Raw genomic sequence first — 27,901 nt, 5'->3', positions numbered from 1 at the left:
AGACTTTGGTGACTCACCTTCATGTGTTAGTGCTTACAGACACATAATAATCCTTCTACTTCCTCCAGCCCCTGAGTAAGCTTCAACAAGCCAAGCAGATAGTGACCCAAAGGTTTTTTACCTCTTACAGCTCCTGATAATCTATATGAAACGTACTGATCATAGAATCATAGAATAGTTAGGATTGGAAAGGACCTCAAGATCATCTAGTTCCAACCCCCCTGACATGGGCAGGGACACCTCACACTAAACCATATCACCCAAGGCTTCATTCAACCTGGTCTTGAACACTGCCAGGGATGGAGCATTCACAACCTCCCTGGGCAACCCATTCCAGTACCTCACCACCCTAACAGTAAAGAATTTCTTCCTTATATCAAGTCTAAACCTCTGCTGTTTAAGTTTGAACCCATTACCCCTTGTCCTATCGCTACAGTCCCTCAGATAAAGCACGAGAATCTCACCTAAAAGAAGAAACTAAAACTGAACAGAATCCACATCTTTAAATGATTTTCCCTGTCCAATGAAGGAGTGCAGGACTTGACCACCCAAGGAGTTAAGACCCTCTGGGAATGATGGAGTATAATCTCAGTTTCCTCATATTCCCTGAGGTATGACCACAATGGCATTGCTTTAACATTTCAACCAGAATGTGACTACTGAAGCAATGCACAGGGAAAAGACAAAAAATGAAAATTTATCTGGGTTGCAGTAAACATGAAAGGAAAAAAAAATACCATCATTAAAAAAAGATCTGTCAAGTTCATGTGAACGCTCTGCATTTAGCTCTTGTTTTAGAGCAACAGTCTGTTATGTTGGCTCCTCTACAGTTTAATGATTTCCTGTTAAGAATTTAAAATTAGAAGCCTCCAACAACTTCCCCATAAACTATTTTCAAGGTTCCTTTAATATCCACATCAAGGAGATATAGTAGGTTCATATGTTATCCATGTCAGTTCACTTCCTTCCCACTTCAAAATAAGCACATTGCAGGAAAATTCAGCAGGTTTCTTATTGTCTACTTAGAGCCTTTTTTCCCCCCACGCTAAGTACGTCCAGTTATAGTAATTAAAAACATAACGAGCTCAGATTTAAGGCATGAGAAAATGAGAACCTCTGGTCTGAAACAGCCTAAACTAGGATAGATTATGACCCAAATCCAAATTTTCCATTGATGAGTTTGCTTGAATCTTCAACTACATTCATACCAAACTTCATCTGTGTTAACACATCCATTCCACAACACATCAAATGCTATTTGACAAGTACCTTACCTTTAATGAAAGCAGGCAAACAACAGTCTTGCACTGTTAGCATATGAAACAGATCCCATCTTTTTCATCCAGGCCTCCTAGATCAATATTCCTGCAAAACAGACACAGTATTTATTCAGGACTTTTCACTTATACATCTCAAACTACATTGCAGTGCTTATTCTTTTGACTAGAAAACGATATCATAATTGCAGTAGTTACACTGTTACACCACATGTTCAAAATTATTTAAGATAAGTGTATAAAAAGGCAGAGCATCTGCAGGCATCCCACCTCAGTTCCTCACTGAGTCAGTGAAAGCACTCACAAATGCTAATCGCCACCTTTCTGACAAAAATCAGCATCTATCCACCAAAAACATCCTTTATGTGAGCACTTCCTGATTAATTTCATTTAAAAATGAGTCAGGTGAAACTGCTGCTGACTTAATGTGACTTAAGAACACACCAGTAAGAGAGGCAATCCTTCTACTTTTTACAGTCTCTAACCAATGAACAACTCCAAACTTAAATATAAATCTACATACAACTGAAAAAAAAAACCAAAAACAAAAAACCCCACACATTTTCAATTTGCAGCTTAGCCATGGAGTCAGAAGTTGTGAGACAAGGACAACACTGATACTTTCTGCAGTAATTTGCTGACCAAACTGACTTGCTAGTCACAAAACCATGGTTTCACATACAGGTTTGGAAGTTACATGAATTACCTCCTCCAGCAGAGGTGAGCTTCAGCAGTTCACTGTTGTCCAGAAATAGTAACTTGGTACCAATATCTGGTCAGGACTTTTGTTTCCCTTTAAAGGGTTTTGAGGATGTTTTTTGTGGTGCAGAACAACATCAGGCTCTAACCATATTCTACTGAAATTACACAACCATCTTTCTTTGCAGATGTAAAATCTCTTCTATACGACCTTCTTCAACAAAGGGAATTTTGACAACCAAAAGACTGTTTGATCTCCAGGGGCAGTTTTTTTACAATGAAAGTCTGTGATTAGATTTTCTTTATACACTTACCCATTATGAGGCTTGCCTGCATCCCCATCCACTGCAATGATACACAGATGTAGAGAGCCATTGCACTCCATACGCTTTACATGTGAGTAGTTCAGATGCCCAGATGCATCTTCAAAAGCCAAGATTACAGAAGACAGACTGACCAAATGCTTTTGCCTAAACAACATACAGTATCACTTTGCTTTCAAACACAGGCAGCATTTGTAAATATCCTTTAAATATTTCCCTATATGAAGAAGACAAAAGAGAAAGATACCAAAAAGGATAAGAATAACCATCAGAACCTCTGCCAACAATGCTGGAATCAGAGAGACTTTCCAGCATCTGCAACTATTAACAAGTAATTGCATTAAAATAATTTACGGATGTGAAATACACATCATTAAATGAAGCCGTTCTGCCAATACAGCTTAAGGAAAAAGAATCCATTCAAACAAACAGGATACCTCTTAAATTTAAAGGTATCCGGAGAACTAGCCTATTATTTAAAAAAAAACACAGACTTTTCTAAGTCTGTTTTGCTACTAAGTTACCCTGAATGGTTACCTATTACTTTAACATTAAACACACATACCCTGAGCCAAGGACTCCACCAACTCCCTAATAATACCTTTAAAAGCAAAATATGTATCTACAATAAGATCACCAAGCTGTTCAATACATAAATATACCAAACCATACAATAATAATAAATAAGAAATGCTACTATACCTAAAGTTTATTTCTACCTAGAGATGAAACTTTTGCCATAACGATTATGCCTCAATCTTTACCAACATGAATTACAGATGGAATACATAACATAATCTACTCCAGAGTCTGCACCATGTCCTTATTTCATAGATATGCCTGTTTCTTCTCCTTTAATATGTATTCTACAGTTTTGTCTATGAAAAAATTAAAAACCAGTAAAAGGTTTTCAAGGCAAAAGGTTTTCTTTATCACAAAGTTCATTGCCACAGCACTGTCTTTAAAAGTCTATTTACCTTAGCTGTTATTGTCAGAATTTTTACTGGATGTTTTCTTTTAAAGCAAAATAAAGAACACTGCAAGTTCAAGAATTACCACTTTCTACATATTATCAGTATTTTTCACTTCAGACACTGGAAAACTGCTTTGTCTGTCTCTCCTAACAGGCCTCCAATGCTAACCCTTCCAAACCAGCTCTCTAGAAGTAACTGAAGTAAATAGCCTCTGCCTCTTGAGGGGCTAATTGCCAATAGAAACCAGCTGCCTTTCCCCAGCTGAAGAAAATCCCCACTGCCTCAAAAAATACAAGAAAAAACTGAAGCCGGCAATAGGCAAAAGCAAAAAGGACAAAGCAATCTCCTATGGTCTGTTTATGTCACATTCCTTTCTTCCCACCCCATAACATTTCTTTCTCCAAGTAAAAGACAAAGAATAATGTCCTCTCGCAAAATGGGGAGAGGGAAGAATAGCAACAATTCATTCAAAACAGTCCCTAAAATGAAAGAGCAGAAGCTCTGTCTCCTATAGTTTTAAAATAAAGAAAAACAAGACATCCCAGTAGCAGTCCTGCATTAGCTCAGAAAACCAAAATAAGACTTGATAGAAGGTGAAAAATTTCCCAGTATACTTAGTGCACCTCGGTTTGGGGTTTTTATTTTCTATCCAGTGTATAACAAGCTTGAAAAATGGAAAATATTTAACTCTCAATAAAACTTTATTTAAGGCCTTAATATAGCAGATAAAGTTGAGTGATACTAATTTATTACAATACCAAAATCTACACTAAGTAGTAGTCTCAGTGTCCTTGCCTGTGTTGCTCTGGGGTAGCTAAATCACCGGCTAAACACAGCACAGGCCTGTTTTAGACCAAATGATCCTAATTGCCTCTGCCTAAAATCTACCATCTGTGTCTGAGAGGTACCCAATATGTTCCTAGTGGTGTGTGCATGCCCCACATGGGAAGCAAATAAGGAAGAAAAACAGACCCCAGACCACTTGATAAAGACAATGAGATATTGACAAAATAGTGTCATTTCCACATGGCATCACAGAGTCAATTTAAAGGGGTAAAACGGTGTTTTTACCACACAGCAGCCAACGAGGAACACCAGGCGATGCGGGTGCACTTTAGGTACGTTAGCAACTCCCCTCAAAGGCCGGGCTCCCAAATAACGCTCACCTTGAGCTGCCAACACACCTGAAAGCCATAGAAGGCCCAATATTAGCAGTATATTACCCCAAGTTAAGCTGTAATTACCACACTTCAGTTTGGTCTGGGGCTGGGCAGGTCCTGGAGAGGGGATAACTCAAGGTTCCCTCTATGAGGCCTCCGGGTTTGTCCACCCCATTCTCCCCGTGCAAACAAAGCCCCCAGAGCCACCCAGCCCCAAACCCCACGTCGGATGTGGGGAAGACACCATTCCTGACCATGGCGGTCATCTGAAAGCTAGGCCACATCCTGCCACAAGTTACAGCCCTACCACAACACCCCACTTCTTGCCTCACCTCCATGCCCTCCTCCCCAGTATTTTCCCCTTAATCCCTCGATATAACCCCATAGCACTACATTAGCTTATCACTGCTCTGGGGTTCCCTCCCTGCCCCACGTTCAGGAGCATGAGTCCCCTCCGTTCTTCACCACGTCCCCCTCGCTCCGGCCGCGGCCGCCGCTCCCTCCCCGGGCAGGGCTATGGGAGCCCCGGGGCGTGAGGCGCGAGAGGAGGAGCGGGGGGGGTGGTGGTGGGTGGGGGGAAGGCGGCTCCGCACACCCAAGATGGCGGCGGTGGAGCTGGAGTGGGTGCCCGAGACGCTCTATAACACGGCGATCTCGGCTGTGGTGGATAGTTACGGGCGGGCCAGGCGCAGGGACATCCGTTCGCTGCCCGAGAACATCCAGTTCGACGTGTACTACAAGGTACGGGGAGGTGGCGGGGGGCCGAGCGCGGCCGGGCCCGGCGGGGCCTGGGGGAGATGGAAGGAGAAGTGGGCCGGGGGAGGAGGAGGGAGGAGAGTTCCGCGCCCGGCCTGCTGCAGGCCTTGCCCCGAGAGTCCGGGTGGTGAGGGGGTGCCGGGCCCCGTCCCCATGTCGGCTCTGCTGGCATGCCGGAGCGGAGTAGGGCCCGAAGGACGGGCTGGGGGAGCGAGGGCCTATGTGGGGCCGCTTGGGCTGCGGCTGAAGGAGGGGAGGTGCCGGAGGAGCCTCGGGCAGGGCCGGGGGCCTGCGGCTTCCCCCTCCGGTTGTGGGGGCCTGCGGTGGTGGAGAGCCCGGGGCCGCGGAAGGGAGGCTGGGGCTGCGCCGCTGCGGAGGACATGGGGAAGGGGCCTGCCCTTGGGGACTGGGGGTGAGGCCTGGGAACGGGGGGGATGATGCCTCCTCGACCTCATCGCGTTTGGAGCCGGAGAACGGGTAGGGGCAGAATGGGACCGCGTTGTCTGTGTTGGTATATATATTTTCCTTTTAATGTATTGGAGAAGGTGATGTCAGTGGTAGAAGGAGCGGAGTTTGCTGTTCTCTTGTATCTTTTTTAATGATACGGTAGGAACCAGATGAAAAGAATTGAGACTCATTTAATGACACAGTTTATTAGCCTTAAATCATTCTTTCCTGAAAGGGCTGTTTCTCATTCAGCTTTAAAATATCCAGAGCTAAAGGTACACTGAGATGGTCCATTAATTTCTTTTGTCCACTAAATGGGCATTTCATCTGTGTGCAGGAACAGCTGGAAATGAGCATTCACCAGGAGAGAAAGAGAAAACCCAAAACCAAACCCACCAAATAACCCCGAACAAAGGGAACCCCTAAGATGGGGGATAACCCTTCTTTCCTCTGTCAGCAAATTTCTAAAACTGCAGGATGTACTGAATGAAGTGATTCTTTAGATGAATCTTTATGACTGGGCGTACTGGTCCCTCACATATGCAGAGTAATAGCAGTGTTTACAAGGAAGGCTGATCTTCACTAAACAGGAATTGTTTCTGTAGCACTGAAAGAGGCATGTATGCTTACAGAAAACTAGCTATTATTTGTCTGCCTTATATGTTGAGAAACATAGAAACTCCTTTTTACCACACAAGCATGCTCACAGATAATGATGTGGTTCACGTATAGCAATTATCTAAGACTAAAGATAGGGAGCTAATAACGTGGAAGGGTATTTTGGGGTTTATTTTAACTGTTGGTACGTACCACCATTGACAAATAAACTTTATTGGCATTGCCTGTCCTGGTGTTCATTGAGATGGTGCTTGGTGGCTTTTAAAAGCATAAAACCAACCCCCCCCAATACATACTTGGCATGTATTGGTACATCCAAGTATGTATTATTCCCAGATTGCTTAAAACCTCATCTGTGTGTGAGCATAATAGTTCATTGATTTCTTATCCTTTTATTAGCACTCTTCAGTGGTTGTGTTGAATCAGAATCATGTGGAGCTGTTCTATGATGAAAAATGAACCAGCAGTATATCTGACTTTTAAAGACTTTCTAATCTGTTTGTTCTGCTTGTGTACATTGGTATGTCATTTTGTTGGGCAGATGATAAACATGCTAAATCCTCAAAATAATGTTTCATTTTACTAATCACTAGCCAGTATAATCTCTGTTAATGACAGCAATTTGCATTGCTTTTCCTATTATTTCTGTGGTTTACAACAGGACAGTCTTTGGTAATCTTGAAATGTGTGAGGTGCACCCATAGTCCTTTTACAAATACACATCTGTGAGATGTCCCCATACAGAGTAAATAAAACCTGGCTACACAGTACATGTGTTTTGCCATTGCTGCCAATGGGAGGCTGGTCTTCCATGTCTTCACTACTTGGGTCATTAACACTTTTCCAGTGTAGGTGACCTGTGCTCTTCAATAGGCACATTCAAGTTAGCTTATAGCAAATGTAACTTAATCTTTGATGGGATGCTGAGAGGAAGGCCTCTGCCCTTACTAAGTGGTGTTCTATATGCAGAGATGTCTGCCTGCAATGAGTAGCTTGAAGCCTAGCCCAGATTACAAGTCTTTTGGAACAGTGTTTGCATTTTATATGCACCTATACAGTGCTTAGTGACTGGTTCTTGATGTCTATATTTGGATGTCTACAGCAATACAAATGACATAGCTGAGTTAGGTTAGGATGAGGACAGCATCACACCTTTGGACAGTCCTCTCGTGTTGTGTGTGATGCTTGTTTTACTGTTTTGGTTCTGGATACAGTTATTTTCAAAATCCCGTGAATATTAAACACCATTTCAGGTTCTTGAGCTGTGTTCACTGCATCCTGACCAGCAAGTTCTTTAAAGCAGAAGTAGAATTTCCAAAGTCACAAATAGTTTTTCAAGTAAGACAAACCAAAAGACTTTGGTGGTAGTAGTTGCTGCTGTGTTGAGGGGGTGTTAGTTGTTAGTATCATATGGAATAGTAATTATTCTTTAAATACAGCTGAGGAAAAGTGACTTGTAATTGAGGATTTGTATTAATATACTTGCATTTAGACCTTGAAAAAAGCAGAGAATCACTTTCTGTGATTAATAAAAGGAAGAAAAATGTATGTTAAAGACTAGAAACAACTTTTAAGTAATGGCTTGTTATCCAGGTATTAATCGTAGCTTGGGATATTGGAGAAACTGCTGCTGATTTTATAAGAAATTAAAGGTCTTATCAGTCAGATTTTATTTTGATACACAGATGTTCATTGGAAGTGGCAATACAAAACATACTTTTATCATGCTCATATTTTTCTTTTATTCATATATATTGGTATGACCACTCAAACTTAACATTTGCCAGTCTTGCACAGTTTGCCAGCCTATTCCCATTGATTGGCAAGGTAAGCTACACAACTATTGCAACAGCAGAGATAATCAATGTGTTATTATTTCAAAGGGAGAAAAATGCTAGTGAAGTGTCTTTGGTCATTGTTTTTTCTCCAGGGCACCCTCTAATCCAGTGATTGGCTCTGTTGTTATGATACATTGCCTTTATTTCCCATTCCCTAAGAAATGCAATTCCTTTTAATTCTAAAATTCCAGAATTGTTAACTTCTAGGGCTTGCTTTATAAACATATGCAGTTAACAAGGAATCAGATGTGGGATAGTTGCAGAATGTTCTTTGTTGTGGACTTGGTAAGAATTGGGCTGTGCTGCGAGGTGACGGAAGCATGCAGGTTCCTCATAGTAAGTGTATTTATCTTTCTGTATTGTTTTTGAGCAATGACTAAAGTTTAAAACAAGGCAGGATCGAGTAATCATGGTTGTAGTAAACCAGCAAAACTGTAGTGGTCCAGAAGGGTGTTACTGTCTTTAACTTTTCCTTGCAACCATTAGAAAAAGAATATATAGATGAAATTTTCAAGTCTATATTTGTGCTAAAAATATTTAAATGTCTTATTAATCTCAGCTGCATTTTGAAGATCTTAATAAGTACTATTGTTTACAAGTCACACCTGCATCTGAAAGGGGAAAAATACAGATGTGCAAACATATCATATTTTGTTTCCTTTGTGTCTTTGCCAGGTTTGTGTATATCCTGCTTGTGTTGTTTCCTGGTAGAACTAGTTGGGTTCTCTTTCTTGTCCTTTGGGGGGAAAGAGAGAGGAGGTGTAGTTTTTAGAAGCCAAAGAAAAAATATGCTGGATCTCATGTTAAATAGGATATGCCTAGCAGGCAGTGTTTGCAAATGCCAAAATTCCGTATTAAAAAGCAAGTGACAGCCGGAATAAACTGCAAATCCTCAAGAAATCAAAAAATGAGGAAAATAAAATTAAATATTTTGTAGTTTGTTGGGGAGAGGATAGTGTTTTGAGGGAGGTAATGTAAAGAATCTTTTTTTCTGGCGATAGAAATAAGATATATCCAGTTTAGTGACTGTTCGGTTACCCTGTTATAAAGAATTCAGTTCTGTCCCCTGTGTCTCAGCTTTACATTCTATTTTGTGTAATGATCTCATTTCTTTGATTCGTAGATATTTATTGCAGTTACACACTAGCAGAATGGCCTTGGTCTCATATTAGCTAACAAAGAGTTTCATGCAATGTTTATTTTCCTTTTGGAATGTCTTTTCCGGATCATGTTTTTCTCTTTTTACACTGATTTTCCTTGAAAACCATTTGGGTTTAATGTTCTTTGCACATTTTGTGATGAGATCATGAACCACAGGAACAATTGGAGATGACATTAATTTGTTGTTAGTTAGTGCAGACCTGTAACCTTTAGTAATTGCACTCTAACTTGTTTTGCATTTAATTTTTAGGCAAAATCCAGAAGACTATAATTATGCTTTCTCTTTGAAGTGGCAGATTAAACTTCTGAAGTGCTCCTACCTTGATGTGAATCAAAACATCAGATTCTGAGTTTACATCCTGATAGCTCCAAATTCTATAACAATGAGTGTAGCTGCTGTATCACATCTCTTCACTGTATCCTGCTAAGACAAAAAAGCCCAAGCATGGCTAATAAAAGCTCTTGGGTTGCATCTGGGTATTCTCTGAACCAAGTAAAATGAATAAACAGGAATTTGCTGACTGTTCACAACAAGCAATAGAACATCCATTCTCTGCATTGCAGTAGAATTGGGGTTTGTTGTTTTTTTTTTACTGATGAAAAATCATTATAAGCATTATTTCTCTAAATTAGAATAAAACCAGTTTGTCCCAAGGCTTCAGTCTGTTGGGTATTTGATGAGAGTGAAGAGGGTGAACTACCCACGAGATAAAGTGTAGCTTTGCTGCTTTAGTTCTGAGGCTTTCTGATCAGAGGAGTACAGGTGGTGTGTGAGGGAGGCAAAAAATTGCAGAGTAGATAGGTCATATTTTGTAGGGCTTCTGCTGTGATAGACCAGTGTGACTTCATACAGACCTGATTGCACTCATGCTGCTGGATTTTCGGGGGTCAGAAATGCAATGTATATGTAGGAAATGATCATGATTTCTGCATGTGTGCACACACGTCCAACCGTTCTGACGATCTGGTTATAGTCTGAGTAATGGGTGCAGTAGGACTTCACCAAGTGTCCTTGTATCACCTTTTTAATTCAAGCCTCATAGTGAAGGAAAATTGTCACTTCATGAGGTTTTTTCCAATTATTGCTCCTAATTTTAACACTTGCCTTAGTTCTGTAGTCTAAATTTAGGTTGGAACCAAACCATCTTTCCTTGTCATGTCTTCAAACTCCTGTTACTTGGTTTGCTTTTCCTTTTTTCCTCTTTGAACCTTTAAATCTAGGGCATGTTTTCTTATCCTGATGTGTGCTAGCTCCCCCATATTTTCAGTATCCTTATTGTTGAGTCTTAAACACTAGAACTCATCATAATTCAGATAATGAGGTCACATCTGAACAGAGGTGCTCAGCTCCCGCTGAAACAATAATTCCAATTTCCACTTCATTTCCTTTGTACTGATTTAACTTCAAAGCAAGCTGGGTTTCCCATTTACTGCTGTGGAGAATCGTGTGTGTGACTAAGGCTCAGGCTTCATGCTGCTTGTGCTGGACTCTGTGTACATGTGATGCAAAAAGCTTTGCTGATGTACAGAAGGAAGAGTGAGTGGGAAGATGAGAGGAAGTGTGCTGTGTGTGAAAGCAGTAGGCTCAAAAGTTGTTTCAGAAGTTAGGCTTATTCAGTAAGGTTGTTTTGGGTTTGTTTTCTTTTTTTTCCTGATTATTATTTGAGGGAGGTTCATAAAGCCTAGTATTTAGCAGTATTTTCTCAGAGCTGTGAAGCTTGCATTTCTTACGCCCCAAACAGTATCCAGTAGAACTAGTGCTTGTCCAGAAGCTTTGCAGGTGGTTTTGAAATTGACTGAAAAGAATGAAATGGCCCTAAATTTCTGATTATTTTCTAAGGCTGTTCCCCCACACCCCATCTATAGAGTCATTTGATTGATTCATTCCACGGTTGACTCTCGGGGAAACTTTATCCTTCCTTGTTGAGTAGGGAAGATTGTGTTTACAGCCAAGCCTCTTTTCCCAGATACTGATGTTTGTTGATTATTTATACAGTCCTTCCCGAATTTGGCATAAAATTCCCCATTAGAATTAGATATGACTAAACATGCTGGGAGCTACTTGGAATTCCTTGTATTTTTAATTCTTACCAAAATCTCCATATTATTTCTTCCAGACTGGAGCAACAGGAACATACTTTTCAAGTTGTGTATGCTACAATTCCTGTCCTTGAGGGTCTTCCTACAACTGGTTAGAATTAACCTCCAGCTGCTTTAAGAAATTAATATTAATATTTTTCCTAAGGTTTGGAAAGTCTTTTTTCTCTTGTGCGCAGTGAAACAGCCCAGAATCCTGGTGCTACGACTGTCGCCTTGTCTTTGTGTTTGGGCTTTGCATTTGCTAGCAGTTTAACACATATTTGCCTTTTGTTTCCAGGGGTTTGCTAGGATGCAGTTTGAGCTCAGCTTAATCTCTCCAGAGAGAGAAATCTGACAAGTACTTTGATAGAATTATATGTGTGATGATATAATAATAGATAAATTACAGATTGGCATTATTAATATGCTTGACTGGGGATACCACTATATGCAGCTTTGCGTGTTTAGGTGGATGTGTTCCAAATCAAATACTAAGCCTCAGATCCTGGAGGAGAAATGCAGTGGTTTTCTCTCACTCTATGCAAAACAGCTTGATTGTGCATGTATGTAATAAGCCTGTATATTAAATTTATCACTTGGTTCCTGTATTGAGTGCCAGAATTAATGTGTCAGGGTGAGCTGATGAAATTAGAAGGCTTTTATTCATTTTTTCCATAGCTAAAGAAAAACGAATCTCAGCTAAGCTCCAGATAGGTTAATTTTGTGTCCAAAAGGCATCTGTTTCTCACAAAAAGAATAGTTCTTCAGAAGTCCAAACCTCTGCCATTCTTGTCAGGACATGTTTTTCTTGAATCACTATTTTGTTTTGTTTTTCATGTTCTGTAGCAAGGCTTGTGGTCAGGAATTTCGTCTCTCTAGAGCTTTAGCGAGAGAACTGTTTCCTCAGTGCTTGCAACTGCTTCTCAATGAACAAACGAGTGTTACTGCATCTCCTGGAATTGCTTCACAGTTTTGACGTATACTCACTATTTCCATGTCAAATTTTGCTTTAAAATATTGCTGTAACTTCTCCCATTGTTTCAAGAGACTTCAGGCTGTTCCTTAGAAATGCTTGCCAGTGTGTCAAGGGAAGGGGTGAATAGTGTGGTAAGGGTCCCAAGGCTACTGTATTTCTCGTTATACCAGTGAAAAGTAGGTTAGGTTTTTTGTAGGCCAGAATAGTGCAAGTGGTTATCTTTGAACTGCGATATGTGCAGATAGCAGGCTTGGACCTTTGGGCCATAAGGCAAACTTTACTTGAAAATAATAGATGTGTCAAAATTGAGGCTGCAGTTTGGGACCTTCCCCTCCTTCCCACCCAACCAGGGCATTTATTTGTTAGCAGTTTATCACATGTAACAGCGGGCACATAACATTATGTAACCTCATAAATACATTAATTCTGAAACCTCTTACTGCAGTTAGTATTTGGTAAACTAGTATCAGAGTAACCTCTGGGATTTTTAGTTAGTGCTGTGAGGTGATTGAAAGCCTAATTGTTGAATATGGGATAGTACTTCCAGTTGTCCTAAGTCCTGGTAAAATAGCTTGGGTTGAGTCTTGTTTTCTTCCAGAAATGATCTCATCAATTATTGATGCTTTGGGCATGGAATGCCAGGCAGGATTTAATCTTCTTTTTGACTGTGGAAAATATCTTCTAGGGTTTATAGAACAGTTACCGTTAGACAGCTGTGCTGAAGAAAATGAGGACACTTAACCATGCTGTAGTTTTTAAATACACTAGACTAGATGTTCTTTTGCTGCCAGAGAGAATATGGCTTCAGAAGAAACTGATCCCTTTGAAGTATAGGGACATGGCACTGTTTTATCTGAAGAGTAACTTTGCATGCAAACTTGCACTGTTTTTTGAAAAACTTCCTTTTTTTTTCCTCTTCCCAGCAAAATAGAGCACTGAAAGGAAAACATTCATTTCTGGCAATTGACATTATTAGGTCACAGTATTTTTGAAGTCTTTTTTTTGTAGGATCTGTTGTTAAAATAACAAACTTGCTGTGCTGTAGAATCAGTGTCATGTGCTTTTGTAAGAGTTGACCAAAACTAAGTTTCTGGCTGGAGGAGATTTTTCTCTCATGCTGTGTGTTGAATACCCAATTCATCTGCTTCCAATTTTGTTGGAGAAAAAAGGTGAACCAGCCACAAGATGCTCCACAATAAAATGTTTTGTTATGAATTACTAAAACTGAGAGGAATATTAACACTTTCAGTAAATACATGTTTTATAATTGAGCATCTCTAATGTGTTCTCTTGGTCTTACTTTTGGTTACATAAGGGTAGCCGTACTTCTCATGTAGCATCATGTAGCACATGCCACAGAGGAACACCAATGGATCTCAAATGGCCTGTGTTTAAAGGTGGAGCTTCTAGAGAAGTGCCTGAGAGGCATGAGCCATCAGCTTCTCCCTTTTTATTCCTCTTTTTGAGTTTTAAAAGGGTGTGTGTGGTGTTTGTGGGCTTTTTTTCCTAGAACAGCTAAAATAACAGTTGTACTGCACTATCCCTGTATGACCCAGTACTGTACCTCTAGCAGTGGCTGGTGATGCCACGCATAGCTATGACAAGTGTATAGTGGAACCACCTTCAGTTACATACCCACCCCACTTGCAGTCATTTGTGGTTCAGGGGCTTCAAGATGTCAGGAATTACTAGCCTGCAGTGGATTTTTGACGTATATTTGTGCTGCTGCTTTTGTACTTAGGTAAATTCTCAGTATTTAGAGCATAATGTGGCAGGTAGCTCTGCAAGTTAACTGTGCTTTGCGTAAAGAACTGTCTCCACCGTTTGTTTTTTATGAGCAAGTCAACTGATATATTTGCTTATCTGTAGAAACAAATCAGCTTAGGCATGAAACTAGCCACTGCTTTTAGTAACTGCATGCACAGATTCACTTGAGTTCTCCTATTTACTGAGGCAGGCTTTATGTGTATGAGCTCAGGTATTAATGGGTGTGGGCTCACGACTGGCTTTAGCTCTGGGTATTGGTGATTCACTCCTTGTAGAACTGGCGTTTTGGAGTTTACATACATACAAACACATATATATAAATCTATTTGCATCCCTGTATGCTAGATTCTGTGTAATTTTAAAATGTTTTCAAAGAACTTGGCATGAAACAAGCTGTTGTATTTTTTGCTGACTTTAGAGGTTTCTTGATTTTTGTCTTGGCTTTCTAGTGTATGTCATTTACTGTTTTGATGATGGAGGTGAACATAGGCACTTAAACACATTCATAGATAACCCTCTCCCCCCCCTTGAAACCACCTATGGAGCTCTAATAGATAGTGTGCTCAGTTTTTAAACACCAAAGTTGTGCTCTTGTATGGAGAAAGTGGAACTGTTACTTCTTCTGTGGCTCACAAACAGTGGAACTGTTATGTCTGCTGTATTTCAAGACTTAAATCTAGATTTCACCATAAGTCTTTACTATGATGGGGCTGTGGAAGTGATGGTCAGGGGTAGAGCAGTTGATGTCATCTACCTGGACTTCTGTAAAGCGTTTGACACTGTTCCGCATGACATCCTTGTCTCTAAATTGGAGAGACATCAGTTTGATAGGTGGACCACTCGGTGGACAAAGTCGCATGCAGAGTTGTTGTCCGGCTGGAGACCAGTAATGAGTGGTGTCCCTCAGGGATCGGTGTTGGGACCGGTCTTGCTCAACATCTTCATCACTGATATGGACAGTGGGATTGAGTGCGCCCTGCCCATAGCAGTGGTTTTGGAACTGGATGATCTTAAGGTCCTTTCCAACCTGAACTATTCTATGATTCTGTTAAGCTGTAGTAAGAACTCGCTCTTAAACGATAAAATGTATTTCTCTTTTTCTTTCAGCTTTACCAGCAGGGCCGCTTATGTCAGCTGGGTAGTGAATTTTGTGAACTAGAAGTTTTTGCAAAGGTGCTTAGAGCTTTAGATAAAAGGTAAGTATCTTTATGTACTGATAAATCTCATTTCAGCTCTTTCTTGATCTAGGCTTTGCGTTTGGAAGATCTCTAATTTTCTTGGTCTTACTGGCCTGTCTGGTAACCATAAAAATATTTCTTTAGATTTACAGATGAGCTTTTAACTTACGAAGCCTTTATCTCTCTCTCTCTGTTCCCAAAAATAAAACAAGTAGAACCTCTATGTAAATGTGCAAAGTCATCTGCGATACTTGGTCCCCAGAGTGCTTTCTTTGTTGTTGCTGTGCCATGGTTTAACCCTGGTAGGCAGTTGAGAGCCACACAGCTGCTCACTCACCCACCAGTGGGATGGGGAGAGAATTTGAAGGCTAACAGTGTGAAAACTTGGGGGTTGACATAAAGCTAATTTAATAATAATTATTATTTTTTAAAAAAATGAGGGGAGGGAGAAGAAAACAACAGAGAGAGGAAAAAAGCACAAATAAGAAAAACAAGCAATGCAAAAAGATGCTGGTTGCTCACCACCAACTGATCAATACTCAGCCAGTCCTGAGCAGTGCCGAAGTACCCGTTAGTACCAAATCCTAAGTGAAGGGTTATCAAGCTGATAGGATTGCCCAAGTTTAAAGAGCTTTCCTGTCGTTGAATACTTGAATTTGTGGTGTTACGCTCAGAACTTGACATTCTTTGTAACTGGAATAATTTTGAGTTGTTAGACATGCCTCCTTCCCATTGTGTGTGTGATGTTCATGGGTTCGTCATTGCTCATCTACTGGCAATTTCAATGGGACTTGTGGGGTGAGGGTGGATTTCAGGCTTCCCCCCCACGAAGTTTTAGCTGAAAATGTTGTTTTCCAGTTCTAGTATTGTGTGGGTAGCTTGTGTTTTGCATATAGTGGAGGGTGTCCTAGTAAAGAACTTCATGTACACTCACTTTATTTGTTGGATAATCCAACAACTGTAATCCATTAGCCTTGAGATTGACAACTATGCTTGTATTCATCTGCTTTTGGTTTGGGAGAGGGTTGGAGTAATTTCTCTGAATCACTGTTCATTTGAATTCATGGCACTCAAGAGCCAACTGGCTGCAATGCTTTAAAAACTTCATCTGTAATCAAATTCTGTTTTCTTGTGTTTCAGGCATCTGCTTCATCACTGCTTCCAGGCTTTGATGGACCATGGAGTAAAAGTTGCTTCTGTACTGGCCTATTCTTTCAGTAGACGGTGCTCCTACATTGCAGAATCGGATTCTGCTGTAAAAGAAAAAGCAATACAGATTGGTTTTGTTTTAGGTAACTGGTGATGATAGGCCGTTTAAAGTGTGATCCTTCCTTTCATGCAAGCTTCAGTTAAGCTAATGCTTATCTTTTTTCCTGTTAATGTCTGTGGCTTCTTTTTAAAGAGCACATGTGGTTTTAGAATGTAGTTTTTAGAAAACTAGTTGGTGTCTCAAGAAAAATGCGTTGGATTTTTGTATCTAAGAATATTTAGGCTCATCTTTGTTATTTCAGATGTTTTAGATTTAAAATTTTTGTTGATATGAATTCTTAACATTAAGACTTTGCATAACTTTAGTATTGGTAAATATTTCTTGACAGAAAACTGTAGGAAGGCTATGTAATATTAAAAAGTCATTTTCAACTGAAGGAGAATTCTTCTACTATTACATTTTATCCTTTTCAATTCATACCTGGAGGGTTTAACATTGACAAGATTCTTATATATATGCAGTTCTGTGAAATAAGTAATAAGTTTCCTTACAATACTTGGGCAAACCCTTTTTCTCTTAAAAAGGTGTTTTGCTGTTCAAATTTCTCTTTGTTCTTGATTTATATTGTTTTTTTTTTCCCAGGGGGGTTCCTGTCAGATGCAGGCTGGTACAGTGATGCCGAGAAGGTATTTCTCTCCTGCCTTCAGTTATGCACCCTTCATGATGAAATCCTTCACTGGTTTCGTGCTGTAGAATGCTGTGTAAGGTGAGCTCACCTTTAATTCCTATAAATCTTACTGTGAAATACACATTAATATGTCTTATGCCCTTAATGTGGCTTTGGAGCCATCAAGCTTCAGGTGCTCGCTTTAGTGTTCTGCTGCACTAGAATACTTTCCTGGCTAGAGCTGAAGCTCAGGAGGTGCTTGTTTTGTGCTAATCCCTGGGTTTTCTGCTCGTAAACTGGCAGCACAGTTCAGTGGGGGTGAAAAAAAAAGCCATTTTGCCTTTCTGCTTAATGTGTCATGGGTAGCAGATGCTGGATGGTGAGAGTGGTCCAGCACCTTGGTGTTTTCAAGGGGGTTTGCATATGAAGAAGTGTTAGTGTTGGTGTTTGCTGAAATTATATTTATGACAAGAAGAGTTTGGCAAATCCAAACAGAAGTGATGTAAACACAGTTGAGACAGAAATAAAAGAAAACCACACCTTTCCTGGTTGCGGATCCAGTGAGTTCTCTTGCTCTATAACTGTGCTACCGAACTGTGTGATGGAGTAAATGTTTAAATGACCAGTTCTTGTGGACACCTTTAGCCACAGCTTAAACATTTGGAAAAGAATTTTTGCTTTTAGGAGGCATTTGGCATTTGTACCTTGTTTCTCAAGGCTGTTGTCTTATCCCTGGAGCTTTCCCTTCCATTCACAGAGGCCTCAAAGATTATCTTTGAGTTTTTAGTTGTACCTCAATGTGTGGTGCCCTGCTGCAGCTGGCAGTAAGTAGCTGGCTTGTTTTTGTTGGTAACACCATGACTGACCTCTTTTGCATGCTCCAAGTATGTGTTTGAATAAGTGTGTGCTAGTGAGCCTAGTGAATATAGGATTATTTCTTTTTAGCTGTTGTAATGAGCAACAAAGTATATGCTGTATTTATCTGAATAGAGTACAAAGCTTGTTTTGGGAAGCTGCTCAAAAAAAATCCGTGCATCATGTTATGGTTGGACAAATATGAAGGATAAATAGGCTTTGCCAGTAGCTACTTACTTGATGTGCCAACCAGAGGGCCTTGACAGTGGCTGCTGCTCTGCCTTGTTCTGCCCTGCCAGCTACCACTGAGTCTTCTTCCAGAAATAAGATGATGCCAGGAAAAGACTGGGCACAGGGCACATGTGCACCTTCCTAGAGCTGGGGGATGATATATATAGTAGTGCTGTTAGTACTTGGTCTTTCGTTCTCTAATTAATCTAAAAGTTGTATCAGGCTGCTTGACAAGCTGGAGAAGGTGCCTGAAAAATGAACTCCCTCCCTTTCTCCAAAGAGGGGGTGAAATGAAGAGAAGGTAAATGAAGTCAAAAAGGTGACTCTGTTGGACAGCTGTGTACAGCCCACACAGCTGTGGGAAGATGCTTTTCACTTTGTGCTGTGAAAAACCATCTGATATTAGAATGAACTGAGGATGTTAATTCAGTTTGGGCAACTGATGGCCAGCCTCCTTGTAACATTGAGTCCCTCTGGGAAACGCTGTGAATGAGGAGACACTGCTTTATTTTCAGGCCTCTCCCAAACAGTCAAATAACAGCATCATTTATTTGGAAACGATAATAGAAGGAATTTGGAACACTCTTCTTGTGGGAGAGCACAGTCATTATACTCAGCTTTGAAGTCATGAGGCAGTAAGATAATCTTTTTGTTGTTGCTGTTTAATCCCTGCTGTGGAATATCTTGTCCTTACTGCTGTGCTTGCACCAGAGGTAGGTGGAATTTCCAGAGAACATGTCCAGCTTTTAAAAATATGACACTCTTTAAAAAAAGTGGCTGCTCTTACTCTAAAAGCTCAAAAGCCTGATCTCTGGGAAATGAATGCATTGCATTAATAATAGAATGAAGTTTAAAAACATGCAAAGTTTAGTGTTATGTATATAGAATTTGGTGGTTGTTTGTACTAGCAGTAGTAAATTGTATGGAGAAACCTGAGAAAATGTGAAAATCTGAGATTTCTACAAGCCTGTATGCTACTTTCCTGCATGTGTGTGCTTCTTTTGGTTTCCTGTCCCTCATGATTAGATGTTAAACAAGAAGGCACAAATATATAGTACAAATATATGGTTCTCTCACTTGTTTCACATTTTACTGATTCTTTGGGGTTTTTTTTGTGATATTCTTGGACTTCTAAACTGCTGTGTAACATTGTTTTCTATGTTTTTATGCTCTTAGAGAATGATGGGGGGGGGAGCTATTCTCCAAAAGCTATTATTACAGACAGCAAAATGATTCGTAGCTATTAGCATAAATGTCCTAAGGCATTTTTTTCTTCCTCTTGGCTCTATCTTCTAAAATTCCTTTGGATTAATAAAGGATTTCTTGTACTCTAAACTGGATCACATAAACTGTGCTTATCCTAGAGGATTGGGTTAGGCTTAGCCTGGTTTTTTTGGTTGATTTCTTTGGTTTTAGACCCTATCACTGCAGCATCCAGATACTGGATATTATCTTTCCCAGGCGCTTATCGAAATTGCAGCACCATCCCTACTGGCTTATACCATTACATGGGATTTGGGCTTCTTTTTGACGTTGCATTAGCAGCTCCCAACTGAATGGTGTAGACAAAATAGTTTCCTACTTTAGGGAAACTGTAATAGCTTCGTTTTGCTCTCAAGTTTCTTTCAAATTCCTCTCTTGTTGCATGAATGCTAGATAGTGTTCTGCAGCCTGTCAGCCAGGACATGGTGCACTTCTGCATCGTGTTCAGTTCTCAGACCTAACTTAAGGAAAAATGTGGCTGTTGCTTTTTTCCTGGTTTTGAGTGGTGTTGCTGCATTTCTCATTGGAAAGCTGGTGTTTATGCAGCTTGTTTCAGGGGTGTTTTGAAGGTCTTGTCATTTCTTTTGATGTTCTCTTGCATGGCTCACACATCTGCTGTGTGCTCCCTTCTTGTGAATACGTGAACTCGATTTCCTCTCCTGTTAGTGCTTGAGTTTGATGATACGTTTCCTTAGGAAGGTGTAGGGAGAGACTAAGTTAGAGGCAGGCTGAACTCAGAAGGCAAGCTTCAATGTGTTGTTTTGCTACTGCAGGAGGCTCGGCTACAATAGCTTAAATCGCTACTTGGATCAAAAGCTAACAGGAAATGGGTTTAGAGAAGAGAAACATTTGATCAAAAACCTCACTGTTCCTTCTCTCCCTTACCAGTTTGTTGGAAGATCTATCATAATGTATCATAAAAGGAAAAAAATGCTGTACCTATGTCTGAGCTCCCACTTTGAGTTGTAGCCTCTCTGCAGTACAGCATTATATCTGCTTCACTCTGTGTATTTCTCTCCCTGTGTCATGTTGTCCTCAGTCTATGAGGGCCTGCCTGATGTTTTTCAATCTCTATTACTCATTGTCTAATAACAGATTTGCAGGAGGGACAATGGAGGTTAATTTACCAACATTTCATGTGTGCTAAATGGCAGGCATTTGCAATAGAGAAGGAGCAGCTGTCTCTTCTTAGCCTTCAATGGGTGGGAATAGAGTTCTGCCCTTTAGGCTTGGAATATGATAACACACACATTTTGAATGTATCTCTTTAAAGTAAATAAGCATCAGCCTACACTAAAGGAGGGGGGAAAAAAAAGTCTTTACTTTTGCTTTAAATCAATGCCAGAAGCTGAAGTTGTTATTTCTCTGGAGAAACAAGAGTGTGTTTCAGTAGTACTGTGTTTTCTTGTATGCATTTAGCTGTTGTTTTTCATGAAGCTTCTGTTAATCCTTCGAATGGGAAGGCAGCAGGCTGGAAGATGGGCCAAGATGGGGAAGAGGGGTTTTAGAGTTGTGACCTGGTTCAATAATGTAGTCTTCTCTGGTGGTGCTGAGTCAGTGCTGAATATCATCTTAAATGGGTGTGACTGAATCTGTTGTGAAGACACCCCCCTAAACAACAAATGCCCCCTTGTGAAGTGCCAGGCTACTTGTGGTCAGAGGGAGAAGCGCAGAGATGTGTGAGAGCTAGCAATGTCTGTGCTTACCCAGTGTCTGTTTCAGTTTACTGTACTGGGAAAAGGAGGTAGAAGGGTTTTAATACTGTATATTATAGGGGTTTGGAAGTGGAATTTTATCAGTGTTGAGAAGAGTGTTTTAGGAGAGATAAAACACAAAGCCACCACACCAAAGTGATTCAAGCTCTGAATATGTAGAACTGCATCAATACATAAAATCAGTTGACATCTCCAGCAGTAGCAGCTCTTGCCATGCAAGAGACAAAGCCTGGGGAGTACTGAAATGTTACACAGTAAATATCTCTGCTGTACTGAACTCAGTGCAGCTTTGTTGGGATGACAGCCTGGTTCTGTTGTACGTATAGTACAAATTGCAGCTCCGTGGCACTACTGTACATTGAGGTGGTTTATTCAGACGCCTTTTAGACAATCTCTTTACATATTCCTAAGGTTGCTGCACGTTCGAAATGGTAACTGTAAATATCACCTGGGAGAGGAAACATTCAAACTGGCTCAGTCTTACATGGACAAACTTGCAAAACACGGCCAGCAGGCGAACAAAGCAGCGCTCTACGGGGAGCTGTGTGCACTGCTCTTTGCCAAGAGCCACTACGATGAGGTGAGTGGGATTTGGGTTTTGTTTTGCTTCAGAAAGCTGGTCATGAAATCTGCTTGGATGTTCCATGACTGGCTCAGTATTCACTTAGTCTCTCTAGCTGGAGCTCCTGATCCTTGTGTTTGGTCCCTGTGTGGCAGTGCCTGAGGAATACTTGATGTTTTGACATTTTTCTATGTTCTGAGTACTTTGACCATCATTAAGAAATGATGTGTGATAATTAGTGGTATGTGTTGGTCATTTGTAAAGGAAATACTGCATTAAAAAGCTGGTTTTCATAGGTAAAACTGAATAGCTGAACACAGCTAACGATTCTTTGCACCTATCTTACAAAAACTGCCTGAAGTGTAACCGCTGTATAAACTGTGGTTGTCCTGTAGCTCTTAAGTACACTGACCAGGAAGTTGTCCTACACAATAGGAATCGTGAGGATTACTTGGAAGTTTATAAAGTACCCCTTTTTGTCAGTGCAGGTTGTTATAATACATGCCTTAAGCTAGCATAAAATACTTACACATTCAGTATTAATCGTAAGAATGTTTTTAAGTCTGACCTTTAACACATCTCTGAACGAGTTTCATTACATAGAAGTAATCAGCAGTATTTACCTTTTGTGTTGTAAATGACCATTATACTGTTCATAGACAAGTAATAATTTTTCTTAATATTGCAACCTTGTGATGTTCCAGCTTCATTACATTGGTAACTTTGTTCAACAGGCTTATAAATGGTGCATAGAAGCCATGAAGGAGATCACAGTTGGCCTGCCTGTAAAAGTAGTAGTGGATGTTTTACGACAAGCTTCAAAGGTGAATTAAAACTCTTCCATGTTTCTTTTGTAACTAAATTGCTACCAAGAATGGGTGAGCATAGGTGGTACCTCCAGTATACCTGGGTAACCAGGTTCATTTCATGAGCCTTAGGGCTTGTTAGTTGTGTTTAGTTGGTCCACCTCTCTCTCAGCCTTGGGGGAGGGTTGGTTTTGAGCTCCAGCTATTCAAATGAACATCACGACAAAGTTAATCTGAGAGCCTTCCTTGGAAAGGCGCTCTGTTCCCTGTTTGATCTAGACTAGGTACATCAGCAGCCCTTTAGTCAGGATAAATTAGAAGTTTATGAATGTTATCTGTCAACCTTTTCTTAAATAACTGAGAAATCCTTTAGTAACCATATTTTGAAATTAAAAGTAGTAGTTAGGAACTGCATCAGTGTCTGGAGGAGATGAGTTGGGGGTGTTCACCTCTTCACATGCTTCATTTCAACCTGTGTAGGCTTGTGTTGTAAAACGTGAATTTAAGAAGGCTGAGCAGCTGATAAAACATGCAGTATACCTTGCCAGGTAAGTGGCATTCAAAAAAAACCCCAAACCTTTCAAACTTACATTTCCCTTGCTTCAGTTTGTAATAGAAATGTATTTCTACAGGGAGCATTTCGGAGCCAAGCACCCCAAATACTCTGATACGCTACTAGACTATGGATTTTACCTGCTCAATGTAGACAATATATGCCAGTCTGTTGCCATCTATCAGGTATGCAGCAGGACTAAGTCTGTGTCTTCAGTTTCCCTTCATCCTCATAGTCTCTGGAATGTTTCTGCTGAAATTCACATGCATTAATTCATGGAGATGAATAATAGTTGATTAAATGACTGCAATGCTTGTTCTTTAAACACAAAACACCAAAGTACCCTCAAATGTGGGGTTTTGCTTTTTTTCCCCCTGACTCCAAAGTGGCTTTTATATATTCAGTGTCTCAAGTACATAGGCCCACAGAATTTCAGAGCCAGTAGATTATTTTCCCCCTTTTTAACAACAAGAGAGATTGATTTGGGGTTTTTTTCTGTGTATTGACAGATTAAATGCTTTTCTTGTAACTCTTTCAGACAGCTCTTGATATCCGGCAGTCAGTATTTGGAGGTAAAAACATCCATGTAGCTACAGCTCATGAAGACTTGGCTTATTCTTCATATGTTCACCAGTACAGCTCTGGAAAATTTGACAATGCACTGTGAGTACAAGTGTTTGAGGCACTGGTAGCAAAGTTAGTCCTGCAAGGGGAGAAAAATGTTCTTAAATGATACAGACTGTCCAGTTAGGATTTAAATGCTTCAGTTATTTACATTAATGTTCTGATATTTTATCAGCTGTTAACTTTTATATATATCTATATATATGGATCTTGAATGTGTTACTTAAACTTTCAGATTCCATGCTGAACGTGCTATTGGCATTATAACTCATATTCTTCCAGAAGACCATCTTCTCTTGGCATCTTCAAAGCGAGTTAAAGGTAGGACCTTTCACTCTGTTACAGGGACTGTTTGAAATCACTCGCTCGGGTGTGTTGATTCGATTCACAAACAGAGGCAGTGTCATTTGAGTTGGTTTTAACTCAAATGGATGTCACTCTGGAGTATTTGTAACCCTCAGTGTCCTCTGCCAACACACTTGTAAAATACATAAATCCTTTCTTTAAAACTTCACCTTTGAGGGACCAGAGAGTATAAAAATACGTGTTGGGAGCTTGGTATCTGGTGTAACCTGTTTGAAAACAGCTTGTAATAAACACAAAGTCTGATGAGGTGTCTTGGATAGGAGTCTTCCAGCTGCCTACGGTTAACACCTCTTTGTGTTTGGGCCACAGTAACATTGGTTTTCCTCTCCCACATTCAGCACTTATCTTGGAGGAGATTGCAATAGACTGTCACAACAAGGAAACTGAGCAGAGGTTACTTCAGGAAGCTCATGACTTGCATCTGTCCTCACTCCAATTAGCTAAAAAAGCCTTTGGGGAGTTCAATGTACAAACAGCAAAACACTATGGCAACCTTGGAAGACTGTATCAGTCCATGAGAAAGTTTAAGGTAAGATTATACTGACCTTAAGGTCTTAACTTAAAATCTGCAGACACCTGTAAATCTGCCACAACAAACGATGATTTTCAGTGTCCATGATTCATAACATCAGTTGGTAGCTTTACAACTGGAAAACTTGTACTTTATAATTCATCTCCCTAAAGCTTTGCACAAAAAGAATCCACTGAGATGCATGATGACTTCAGAGACAGGGTGACAGCAGTCTTGATGACAGAGCAATACTGCTTGCTGATCCACTTGACTAAGAGCTTGAAGAAGTTTTGGCTTTCTTACTTTTTTCCCTTTATAAAATACTTACAGACTATTTAGCTTCTCCATAGTTACTTTTCTTTGAACCTGCCTTGTTTTCCTCCTCTTTTTTTATGTTATGGTGCATGGTGTCTGACTGACCTCTGTGAATTTGATCCTCATAGGAAGCAGAAGAAATGCACATCAAGGCAATTCAGATTAAGGAGCAGCTTCTAGGTCAAGAAGATTATGAAGTTGCCCTGTCAGTGGGCCATCTAGCTTCTCTCTATAACTATGATATGAACCAGTATGAAAATGCTGAAAAGCTCTATTTGAGGTCCATAGCAATTGGTAGGTGATTCTTAAAATGTGTAACTGTATAGAAGGTTTAGTACTGCAGGAAACATTATTAAGTCATGTATTCAAGTGTTTAGTAAACAGCTTACTGCAATGCAGCCTGGTTTATTTTGTATGTGGTTGCAATCTAAATATAATGCTTTTTCTTGAATGTTCTCCCAGGAATTGAATTCTGGAATTGTATTATTCTCAGTGCTTCATCAGAATTCATTCTTGAAAGTATCTGGAAACAGAGTAATTAGAAGCTTGGACGTTTGTCTTTAGATTACATTTTGGAGCTGTGGCTGGAAGTGCAGAATGTAGTTAAATTGTGAAAGGAATGGAGAACTATTGTGCCCATCAGCCTGACTGTGTTCTCATTAAATATTTTTGTTGCCTGTTATCATTTGCAGTAAACTTATAATTCCAAATCAAATGCATTTTTGGGCCATGCTGTGGCTCAGCTTGGCAACCTTCTCTCTTTGTACAGTTCTGTACAGTGCGTTACAGAAGAGCCTTTATGTGACTGTGCATGTAAAGCTACAGTGCAATTAATGATCCAGTCAGAGTCCCTGAGGACAAATTCCAATATCCTGAAAGTAGGAGGTAGATAGAATTCAGAGCATCCTCCAGGAAGCTTGCATATCATTGGGGTTCTTGATTGACCATAACAAAAAGGTTGATGGTGTTGGTTAAAAAATGACACCAGAAAGAAGATGTAACCTTTTAATTTTGTTTTCTTTTGGATTTCTTTAGGAAAGAAGCTTTTTGGGGAAGGATACAGTGGACTTGAATATGATTACAGAGGTCTCATTAAACTGTACAATTCCATTGGCAATTACGAGAAAGTTTTTGAATACCACAATATTTTGGCCAATTGGAACCGGTTGCGGGATCGGCAGTTCTCTGTTACAGATGCTCTGGAGGACGTAAGCACCAGCCCTCAATCCACTGAAGAAGTGGTCCAGTCTTTTCTGATGTCTCAGAACATTGATGGACAGAGTAGTTAAGAACTTGGTCAATAAACCAGTTAAGGTTTTTTCCCCCCAGGTTACAGGGGGAAAAGTCATACTGTGAAATCTAAACCATGTAGTTCTCTGGGGGCTGGAATTTGCATTGAAACACTGGTCCAGTCTACTGAAGAGTGCCCATACGGATGAATGTGTGTTAAATTCTTATCAGCATGTGTATGGCATGTTTAGTTCGGCTCACATTTTGAACTTGGTATTCCAGAAAACCCCTTCTTTCTCTCTTCTTTCAAAAGAAGCTACTTTGCAGAAAGTCTGCCAGAAAACCTTAAATAAAACTGTTTGAGCTCAAAAGAGTTGCATTCTTATTATGAATGGAAGGTTTCATCAAGAGCTTTCTGCTGATATATAGAAAGAATAAATGCTGTACGATAAGAAGTTACAGGAGAAGGGTCTTTCTACTGTACACATAGCAAAGTTAATCGTAAATATCAAGAGAAGGGAGGATGCCCTAGCCTTGGGTCTGCCTTATGAAGAAAAGTGGCAAAGAACCACTCTGGAGAGCAGCATACTCTTTGTGAACCGTGCCAGGGGGTTAAGCCAGTCACCACCATGTGTTGTTGTGAACACCCTGAACTGGACCAGTGTTCATCGATCAGTGATAGAGGATCCAGTAGACCAGCAGTCGTAGTTTTCTTTGGTACCAACCGAGAGTGCTCATCTTCTGAACAGGACCAGGAGAATCGAAAGTGGACCAGCCTGCTAGAAACAGTTTTTGGACCAGTGGCTTTAATTTAATATTTCTGCCCCTGCATTCACTTTTACAGTAGGATTATTTCATTTAGATGTATGATCAGTGCAAAATTATATTCATGTAATAGATACAAACCTAGGAAGTGAACGTTCTTTAGCGGTTGCGATGGCATGTCTTTACCTAGTGAGCTTATACAAATATTAATGTCAATGCCACAAGCAAAAACTAGAAATGCTTTAACTATTTCCTGCAGCCATCTCTTTTCTTTCTCTCCTTTTTGAATGGGCTTACTCTAATAATTGAGGCAGTAACTTGTTTATACCAGTTAATAGTTTTGTATTCCAATCCAGTTCAACCTGTGTTTCTGGAGAACACAACTCCTTGTACAGTCCGCAGGGGTCAGTGGAAAATGCCAAAAAGCACAAACAGGTCTTTTTATTTTCTTGTGATGCTTCATTTCTACATTAAACAAGAGTACAACCAGAAACCGATTCCTTTATATTAATTGAAAAAGCAGAAGAGCTGTAAAGAGCTGTAAAGATCCTCTGATAATGCCTATCTCACTAGCTTGTCTTAATTTTTCTGCTGTTGGGGGGGCTGCTTGGTTGCGTGGCTTTTCGGTTTGGGTGTTGGTTTTTTGTTTTCTTTGTGCTTTTTAATCTTGAGCTAAATCTCATTGGAAGGTCTGTGTTAACGTAGCAAACTAGGAACAGCTCACTGCTGTTACCTCAGTTCCTCTTAGAGCAGCACAAACCATGCTCCTGTAGTTCACATTCTGTCGGTTCTGGGTTTTCTCCTTCCCCACAGCCCCTATTTTCAGGGGTTTGTGTGTGGGCTGTCAAAGGCCAGTCTGTGCTGGGGCTCTGAGCACGCTTCCTCCAGGGCTTGGTCTGAGCAGCATCTTTGGGGTCTGGCTTTTGGTTCCTTTATGAAGTCTGGGACAGGGGAAGCTGTGTGGTGGTCTTCAAG

General features: G+C 40.3%; 1 protein-coding gene across 1 annotated transcript; it reads left to right on the top strand.

Annotated features, from left to right (window-relative positions):
- The first annotated feature begins 5,013 nt into the window (after window positions 1–5,013).
- APPBP2 (amyloid beta precursor protein binding protein 2) lies at window positions 5,014–27,419 on the top strand. The gene is made up of 13 exons (XM_005154333.3): window positions 5,014–5,174; window positions 15,183–15,271; window positions 16,394–16,545; window positions 17,106–17,229; window positions 21,606–21,774; window positions 22,491–22,580; window positions 23,043–23,110; window positions 23,195–23,300; window positions 23,654–23,778; window positions 23,975–24,060; window positions 24,444–24,634; window positions 25,060–25,225; window positions 25,967–27,419. The coding sequence occupies exons 1-13, from the start codon at window positions 5,034–5,036 to the stop codon at window positions 26,218–26,220; spliced, it is 1,761 nt and encodes a 586-aa protein (XP_005154390.1). The 5' UTR covers window positions 5,014–5,033; the 3' UTR covers window positions 26,221–27,419.
- The last annotated feature ends 482 nt before the right edge of the window (window positions 27,420–27,901 follow it).

This window comes from Melopsittacus undulatus, chromosome 13 (genome assembly GCF_012275295.1).
Source record: "Melopsittacus undulatus isolate bMelUnd1 chromosome 13, bMelUnd1.mat.Z, whole genome shotgun sequence".
Lineage (NCBI taxonomy): Eukaryota > Metazoa > Chordata > Aves > Psittaciformes > Psittaculidae > Melopsittacus > Melopsittacus undulatus.
The sequence above is the reverse complement of the archived record's forward strand: the minus strand, read 5'-3'. Positions and strand labels throughout refer to the sequence as shown.